At 41.2% G+C, this 9,070-nt stretch overlaps 2 protein-coding genes and 1 pseudogene across 3 annotated transcripts; all 3 read right to left on the bottom strand.

The window, feature by feature from the left end:
• Positions 1-2,194: 2,194 nt before the first annotated feature.
• LOC113299301 (wall-associated receptor kinase 2-like) lies at positions 2,195-6,391 on the bottom strand. Of its 2 annotated transcripts, XM_026548325.1 has the most exons (5): positions 5,131-6,391; positions 4,800-4,875; positions 4,003-4,631; positions 3,616-3,795; positions 2,195-3,455 (listed from the first exon to the last, which is right to left on the bottom strand). In XM_026548325.1, exons 3-5 carry the CDS (start codon positions 4,007-4,009, stop codon positions 2,269-2,271), a joined length of 1,374 nt encoding a protein of 457 aa, XP_026404110.1. In that variant the 5' UTR covers positions 4,010-4,631; positions 4,800-4,875; positions 5,131-6,391; the 3' UTR covers positions 2,195-2,268. The 2 variants fall into 2 exon arrangements, with proteins under 2 accessions (XP_026404110.1, XP_026404102.1); XM_026548317.1 differs by having other exon boundaries at positions 4,003-4,875.
• A 409-nt stretch (positions 6,392-6,800) lies between these two features.
• Positions 6,801-7,342, bottom strand: LOC113350266 (putative wall-associated receptor kinase-like 16). The gene is made up of 2 exons (XM_026594386.1): positions 7,280-7,342; positions 6,801-7,193 (listed from the first exon to the last, which is right to left on the bottom strand). The coding sequence occupies exons 1-2, from the start codon at positions 7,340-7,342 to the stop codon at positions 6,801-6,803; spliced, it is 456 nt and encodes a 151-aa protein (XP_026450171.1).
• Positions 6,984-8,833, bottom strand: LOC113299312 (annotated as a pseudogene).
• Positions 8,834-9,070: the final 237 nt, after the last annotated feature.

The raw sequence follows: 9,070 nt of genomic DNA, 5'->3' as shown, positions 1-9,070 counted from the left end.
GGCCATAGTTCCCCCTTCATCTACAGTGTGTATTAAGGGTGGCCGAGGATCAGCTTCAATCGTTGGTATCTCCAAGTTTGGTCCCCTCGGTTGAGCTTCCACCCGTGGTACTTAAACCACTGGTATGGTTTGATTCTGACCGTTAGTTGACGGCATTCCGAAGATTGATGGATCTGCGGGCTGATGTGTCATAGATTCTGCTACCCCTTCTTTTTGTTGATGGATTTGGCTTGAAACCAAAGTCTTGTTGGCTTCTGTAGCCTGGAGGGCCGCAACAGTCTTCGTGGCTGCTGCTTTGAGAGTCGCGGCTGCAATGGAGTTAGTGTTCATAAGTGAAGTGATTTCCGCGGCATCCTGCCTCTGAGTAGTTGTTTTAGCTTTGTCTCCTTTCTGCTTGCTTCGGGTCATGACCGAGGTAACCCTCGGTGTCTCCTTCGATGAGGCTTTGGTTTTTCCTGCCTCTAGTATCTTCTCCATTTTTAATCCTTTCCTGCATAGGGGAATAAATAAGGAGAAACAAAGATATCCACGAGGATCGGGTTAGCGCCACTCGTACCCGCAAGACTATTTGAATAGAAGGAAATGAGTTGCCCAAGGGCCCTAATAGAAGAGAAATGTAAAGACTTCATTGGTCTAGTTTTTGAAATACAAATCCTCTAATAAACGATCGTGAATCTTTTTTTCAGACTACTTTTTGAAAAAGAACTCTTGAAAAGGCAGATCCGTCGCGAGGACTCATGAATCTGGATTATTAAATCTTAGTTGAAGAAAACACCTCCCGTGCAAATCTGTGATAGATAGCCGCGGGTTTGTCTGTTTTGAAATGGTGTTTGTGAAAATGAAGAACATGAACCCAGAATGAAAAAGGTTTTGAAAGTACGTTGAACCCAGAAAAGGGCACAACCATAATGCGCGTTTTAAGGTGAAATCACAGGATAAGATAAATCTTTTACCGGGACAAAGTCCCTGTTTCTAGCGCCAAATTATGAACACATAAAACACGGGGCCATCCAAGTGTTCACAAACAATACTCGCATACGTCCTAACTCTAGAATTGTACATCGTATGCATGACGAGATGATTATATTGATTCATCGACTCAAAGCCTTCGGGCTTGTCATTGTCTAGTCGAATATTATCATAAATAATGTTCGTATAAGGAAATAAATCAAGAGACAAGTATAAATATAAAGCATATGAAGTTTAACGCTGAATGCAAGGTGCTGAAATGTAAATGAGACAGATTTACGTGGTTCGGCACTAAGGCTTACGTCCACGGGGTTTGGTGTTTCACTATGTACTGAATGGTTACAAAGATAGTCGAATGACTTTAGAATATACATAGGTCTGCGGAAGTAGGTGGGTTACTTACTCTTCCTATTTCTCTCTCTTATATTCTCCTCTAATTGATCTCCAACATGGTCTGCCCCTTCTCTCTTAGTGGAGAGGGGTATTTATAGGGAAGGAACGTGGGTCCCATCTCTGAAGTGCCGTTGTAATCTTATCTTCTTGTGCTTTGTGCCTATTACGCAGAGGTCTTCGGTATATGCCGCGGCCTGAGCTTGAACACGAAGGGTTATCCTCGCTTCTTCCACGAGCTGATCGACACGTGTATATCTCTTTGGTATTTAATGCGGGTAGATGGATGTCTGCTCGTGTCAGACAAGTGTCTCTTTGTCTGGTCACATCTGTATCATCCAAACTTCCTCTCGGCCTTGATTTGGGATCTTCCTCGGGATTGGGTGCGTTAATACCCAAGGGGTATTATCTGGTGCTCCTCTGAGTCATCATACCTCTGTGGTCCTCTGTCCCTGACCTTCAGATCTGCTGACCGATGGCATCTTCTGATGAAATGCTTGTTATCATGTTTTGATGTCTCGCTTCGCATGCCTTCCACGTGTCTTTTTCTGTACACGTGGAGGATGATGAAAGGTGTACATACAAGGTCTTGGAAGTATAATCCACCCAACACCTTAGAAGGAAGTCCCCGTTCATATAAGAGAGATTTGACTGCAATAATTGTGTCGGCTTCAGTTCGGTTTTTATTATGGGTCTTAGTTCTTATTTTTGGCTTCTTTGATCCATCTCTATATTTTTGCATGTGCTGGTCAAAATTCTAAAAAAGGTCACCTTGGTTGGGAACTTGGGATTTGTCACTCCCTCTCTAAACTTATTTGTGAACAGAGCATGCATTCTCATTGGAGTACAACATATGTTATTGCACAAACTGTAACAAAGACAAGAATTACATATATCATCTGGGGTTGTTCATTGAAACTGTTGTTCTGTACCTGAACTATATTGTTCAGAATCAACAGCAGTGGAAGAGATCAGTGGTACAAGATAGAGGTCTTTGGGCTCAGATGGTAATTTTGCAAATGTTACACTGTTTGGTTGACGAACCCAAGCACGTGCATCCACCTTTCTAAAACTTTCTAGCACGTCTGCTACTTTCCTCATTGTTGGCCTTTCTTCACCCGTCAAGTTAAGGCATCTCTTAGCAAGCTCAGCAACTGCAGTGATTTCTTTTTGTGTCCCCTCGTTAACTACTCGAGTGTCTAGAAGTTCCAACAGACGGTTTTCTCCCATCAACGAAACGAAATACTGAGCAAGATTTATTTGTTCTTCAGGTCTGTTTGAAGAAAATGGCTTTTTTGCGGTCAAGAGCTCTACAATAAGTGCACCGAAGCTATAAAAATCACTCTTGTCAGTCAATTGGCCTGTGTAGTGGTATTCTGGATCCAGATATCCTCTTGTCCCCAGTACTTTTGTGGATAATTCTGTTTGCTCCAACGGAATCAACCTTGATGCTCCAAAGTCTGCAACTTTTGCGGTGTAATTTTTATCTAAAAGTATGTTGGCAGACTTGATATCTCTATGAATGATAGGTATAGCTGCTGCTGAGTGTAAATATGCAAGTGCACTTGCAGTTTCGGCGGCAATCCTCAAACGGCTATGGAAAGAAATTGAAGACACCCCATTGTTGGAATGGATGTGTTGGAAAAGGGTACCATTGCAAATGTACTCATAAACAAGCAAGGGAACTTCAGTTTCTAAACAACACCCCAAGAGCTTCATCACGTTTCGATGATTAATCTGAGCTAAAAGAACAACCTCATTGATGAATTCCTCTACTTGAGTTGGATCAACCTTTTCGGACTTCTTAATGGCGACTATACGGTCACCCGGTAAGGTTCCCTTGTAAACGGTCCCAAAGCCTCCTCGTCCGAGGATCAAATTCTTATCATAGTTGTTGGTTGCTAATTTTAGCTCTTTTGCGGTAAAAATCTTTGATGTATCTCCACCACCTTCATTTGAATGTATTTGTTGCATTAACAGAAAACCGCCATTTTGCTGAAAGAATTTTTGTTTCAGTTTTATTAACTTTCTTTTCTTTACGAACAAGTACAGCCAAGAGCTTGCAACAATTACAAACAAGAGCGCGAAACTAGTACCTGCATTAACAATATGTGGTCAGCTAATTGATCAGTACTGTTGCATATAAATAACATGAAATACAAGACTAAAGATATATACAAGATTAAAGATTTGAAGCAAGTACTAGTGCAGAGTCCTAGTACTACAGTATCATGCAATTATCAGGGTAGATATTACCAAGGGTAACACTGAGTATAGGAAATTTTTCTCTCTTGATAGTGTCGCTAACGCAACCTCCCCCGTCTTTCCTCCCGTCGCCAGAACTGCCTGTTGGACAAGTACAATTGTAGCTCCCTTTGGTATTGATGCAGATCCCCACACAAGGATTACTGTTCTGATCCTCGCATTCATTCACATCTATTGTGTCACACCCACAAACATAGCAGACACCACTGATTAGCTCTTTTTTGAATTCTTGAAGAAAATATTAAGCTTTGTAGGTTGAATGGCATTCAATTAAGAAATAACTCTAAGTAATCCAGTACGACAGCGTAAAAAATACAGTGTTTCATTTCTATGAATTAACCATTATACCAAAAAAAAAAAAAAACATAAGCACATAACTTTGCATCCGGGACTAAGATAAGGGTTCCCCTCGTGACCCTCCAAGCAAGTGTAACGATAGCCAAGATTGTTCTCTGAATTGTTACAGTAACTGTTGTCCTGGCAAGCAAAAGTGGCTGAATCTTTTTGTGCTTCTTCACATGTCTTGTTCCCTATTGCCCAATCAAGAACAACAGGTACATCTCTTACTTTACTTTCATCTAGAAGATCTGACGCATAGAACGTGAATTGTTCATATGCAGCCAAGAAAGCGTAGCTGCAAGGACTAAAAGACAAGTATGTGGTGTTAACTAATCTCGCAATCCCTATTACTGACCTTGTCATCCACTTTCGGATGATGTTCTGGCAACACCCATTCCCATTGCAATTTCCTTCTTTCACTTCTTCCCTTCTGTCACATGTTGAAACGCACTGGCTTGAGAACATTTCCAGATTGTGATCGGACCCTGTAATAACCCCGAGCGAGTTACACCCGACCACAAAAAACCTGTTCTTTGTGTTCGAGAACGTAAATGGGGTCAAGGACAAGTCCCACGCGACTGATGTTCCATTCAACACCACCACACCAGATGGATTGTAGCATATTGCAGATGTGTTGTCCTTTATGCGGATCTCAGTTTCTGATATACCTACAATTTCAAGGTCATTGATACGCATAAAGGCCTTGGGTGGATCGTAAGAAGTATCACAGTTAATATCATAGCCATATCCAACTCCTTGAATAGAGCACCCTCCTCTTTTATCATCATTCTCACCTCTAGCAGTTATACCAAAAGGGTAAGGTATATTAATATTACCACATTTCGCCTGGCAGCCTGCCTTTGCATCTTCAAATGCAACAACCGAAGCTAACAGTGGCCAGCAAATGATCACCTGGATTAATAAGAGTCTTTGTAAGAACATGCTTGCAGCTAATCAAAGGATTTGCTAATTACTTCTGCTAGTGCTAGTTCTAGAGGAAACGTTGGATCACTTAACCATATTATTAAGCTTGTTCAAATATACGTCATTTGACATTTTCTAACAAATTAATTAAGATTATTCAATTGCAGAACCATAGACTTTCAAGGAAAACATGAATAAACAACTTGGCAGATACAGAAAGCAATAGACAAGACGAAAGTGTACCTGCAAGTTGAGCTCTAAGATTATAATATAATCAAGGTGAAAAAACTTGTTTGGTCATTGAGTCGCAATCAGTTGTACACAATCGTCTATGGGAGTTGGTAATATCTTGAATGTTTGTTGCATGTGTCACCATATGTTTGTTAAAAAGGTTACAGTTGAACATTTCAAATACACCTTATACTCTTGAGCAGGGATCGGCCTCATCCATTATTCCTCAAGAATTTTCACAATTATCACTGCAGCTACATGATGCACCCAAATTATACTGCTCAGCATCGATGGAGGTGGAGGAAATCAGCTGTACATAATCGAGGTCTTCCGCATTAGACAACAATCTAGTTTCATAATTTGGTTAGCAAGCACATGGGCATTTGTCTAGTGTCTATCTCTCAAACTTTCTTGCCCAGTTATTACTTGCCCTTCTACTTTAGGCTTCTCACTGCAAGCTCCGCAATATCTTGTTTTGGTGTCACTCTCAATAGTACTCAGCAATGGTTTCTTTTGAGTTAGAAGAGCAATCATTCGCATCCAGCACCACCAGAAAATTGCTATTGCTACTTCATAAAAGTCCATTTCCTGAAAGGGATTGTTTTTAAAAAGTGTAAATTACTGCCTGAAATGTGTACCCATAGCTGAAATCTGTAACAATTGCTATTAAAAACTTCTTTCGGAGTGTCATGTCTTAGTTTGGGTAAAACATATTTCTCACTGAAAAAAGGTTTTGATGATTTCTTTAAGGATTGAGTAATGGCACTGGGAATCTCCTGTATCAAACACCAAACCCAAAGCAATAAATGGAATCATAAATGAAAAGGCACGGAGGAAAATCTGCAAAAGAAGCGAAATCTCCACTGCTAACATAGAAATGACAGTGACACTTTTGAAGTGAACTCAATTACCGCCATCTCATTTAGGTCTTTGTCATCACAAACCCATCTGTGACAATCAATTCGATCAGTTTCATCCTCCAATATGAAAGTAACCATAGTAATGCCTTTCACCTTCCCAACAAGTTTGGCATTGACATATGCTCTACATAATTCACGAATTTGCTTAACTGTAAATGGAATCAGACCTTGAGTATCTCGATTTTTGGGCGGAGAAACACCAGATTCGGTGGTTTGAGTTGCCTGAGAAGCCATACATCCACCGCCGGGAAAGCAGCGTTTCTAGGGTTTTTTCTTACAGGAGAAGTTCTATGGGGCAGCATTCCCATTTTAGACTTATATATTACTGCACCCAGTAATCCGACCCAACACGACCCGTATTATCCGTGACATGACTCTCCAGAATCGATGGAAAGAGGCACAGTATAGAGGTCTCTTGGCTCAGTCGACAATGTTGTTCTTGGTTCATGGTTTGGTTGACGAGACCAGGCGCATGTTTTTACCACCCCTCTCAAACTCTCTAGCTCTGCTGTTACTAGTTTCATTGTTGGCCTTTCTTCACCCTTCATCTTCAGGCATCTCTTTGCGACCTCGGCAACTCCAATTACTTGGTCCTGCATCCCCTCATTTACAACTCGAGCTTCTAGAAATTGGAATAGATTGTCTTCTTCCATCAGCGAAATGAAATACGAAGCAAGATTTCTTGGTTCTCCAGACCTCTCTTGAAAAATGGGTTTCTTTGCTGTCAGGAGTTCTAAAAGAAGCACACCAAAGCTATATACATCACTCTTCTCTGTCAGTAGGCCTCTGGCGGTATTCCGGATCCAAATATCCTCTGGTCCCCATTATTACGGTGGATAATTCTGTTTGCTCCAAAGGAATCAACCTTAATGCTCCAAAGTCTGCAACTTTTGCTGTGTAATTTTCATCTAAAAGCACGTTGGCAGTCTTGATATCTCTATGAATGATAGGTATAGAAACCGAGTGTAAATAAGCAAGTGCGCCTGCAGTTTCAACCGCTATCCTCAAACGACTTTCCCAAGAAACAGAAGGCACCCCGCTGATGGTATGGACATGTTGGAAGAGCGTGCCATTGGAAACATATTCATAAACAAGCAAAGGAACTTCAGTTTCTAAACAACACCCCAAAAGCTTCACCACATTTCGGTGGTTAATCTGAGTTAAAATATAAACCTCATTTATAAATTGCTCAATTTGACTCTGATCAACAATTTTGGATTTCTTTACAGCGACTACACGACCGTCCGGTAAGGTTCCCTTGTAAACAGTTCCAAAGCCTCCTCTGCCGAGGATAAGACTCTCATCATAATTGTTGGTTGCTAAGTTTAGCTCTTCAGTTGCAAATATTTTTTTTGAGGTCTCTACGCCTTCATTTGAAGACATTTGCTGTTTTAGCAAATATCCGCCATTTTGCTGAGATTAACTTTCTTTTCTTTATGATAAAGTATACCCAAAAAGTTGCAACAATTATAAACAAAAGCCCAAAACCAGCTCCTGCAGCATTAACATTGTGAATTTCAGTATATTATGCTCATTAGACATTAGCTATACAAGATTGAAGCCAAAAAACATTTTAACAGGAGATGGTACCAAGAGTAGCCCCTAGTATTGGGAATCGATCTCTCTTGACATTGCTAGTGCAACCTTTCCCGTTTTTCCTCCCGTCCCCAGAACTGCCAGTTGGACAAGTACAGTTGTAACTCCCTCTGATATTGATGCAGATGCCAACACACGGGTTGTTGTGCTGATCCTCACACTCATTCACATCTATCGTGGCGCACTCATAAGAACAGAAAAACATGACACTTATTAGCTTATATATGTTGGGCGGCACTCAAAAATGCAACGGTAATTGTGGAGACATGTGCACGTACCTAGGCATCCAGGACTGAGATAAGCGTTCCCCTTGTAACCGTCAAAACAAGTGCAACGGTACCCAGGAACGTTCTTTGAATTGCTACACTGACTGTTTTCATTGCACGCATAAGTAGTCGCATTTTGTTGTGCTTCTTCACATGTCTTATTCCCAATTGCCCAATCAAGAACAACGGGAATATTGTCTCTAACTCTACTGTTGGACAGAAGATCCGATGCAGAAAATGTGAACTGCTCATAATATGCCAAGAAAGCATAGCTGCAAGGATTAAAAGACAGGAACGTAGTGTTAGATGCTCTTGCCACCTCTGTGGTTGACCTCTTAATCCCTTAGGGATGCTGCTCTGGCAACATCCATTGACATTGCAGTACCCTTCCTTCACTTCGTCCCTACTGTTACATAATGTTACACATGGACTGGTGAAATTTTTCTGAAACAGATCAGACCCAAGAAAATAACCTGCTGAGTTGCATCCAACCACAAAAAACTTGTTCTTTGTATCCGAAAAAGGTAAATGGAGTTGCAGACAAATCCCATGAACTTGATTTGTTGACCACCACATCACCAGACATGTTGTAGCACAGTGCAGATGGCACCTCCTTAATGCGAATTTCAGTTTCTGATATACCTAAAATTTCACGATTGCCAATACCCATAAATGGCTTACGGGGGGTTCATAAGAAGTATTACAGTTAATGTTATAGCCATACCCAACTCCATGAATTTAGCACCCTCCTGCTCCTCCTAGATCCTCATCATCATCCCCTCTAGAAGTTATACTTATATCAAAAGGATAAGTGTTAGAATACGGGCATCCAACTCAAAACTAATTGGCAATGAGTGGAGAGGCCCATAGAGTTATAAACCGCAGGATCTTAGATTGCCCAGACAATGTGGGACCAATAATCTCAACACGCCCCCTCACGTGTAGCCTCGTTGGGTCTAACACGTGGACAATAAATCGGGTGATGCGGAGTAAAGGCGCGGTCAAATGAGTCGTCGCAAATAGCCTGCTCGGATACCATGTTAGAATACGGGCATCCAATTCAAAACCAATTGGCAATGAGTGGAGAGGCCCATAGAGTTATAAACCGCGGGATCTTAGATTACCCAGGATCTTAAACCGCAGGATCAAGTCATAATAAACTTGAGTTGG

Source organism: Papaver somniferum, chromosome 1, assembly GCF_003573695.1.
Source record: "Papaver somniferum cultivar HN1 chromosome 1, ASM357369v1, whole genome shotgun sequence".
In the NCBI taxonomy this organism is placed as follows: Eukaryota; Viridiplantae; Streptophyta; class Magnoliopsida; order Ranunculales; family Papaveraceae; genus Papaver; species Papaver somniferum.
Note: the sequence above shows the minus strand (reverse complement) of the source record. Positions and strands in the feature narration are given on the sequence as shown.

What these genes read in the sequence shown, in the direction of transcription:
- LOC113350266 (XM_026594386.1), bottom strand. Translation starts at nt 7,342, where the DNA reads ATGAGAGTCTTATCCTCGGCAGAGGAGGCTTTGGAACTGTTTACAAGG. An exon ending in CAAGGGAACCTTACCGGACG is followed by an intron (nt 7,194 to 7,279) that starts GTCGTGTAGTCG and finishes ATTTTAACTCAG; the next exon opens with ATTAACCACCGAAATGTGGT.
- LOC113299301 (XM_026548317.1), bottom strand. An exon ending in TATACTCAGTGTTACCCTTG is followed by an intron (nt 3,456 to 3,615) that starts GTAATATCTACC and finishes TTGTTAATGCAG; the next exon opens with GTACTAGTTTCGCGCTCTTG.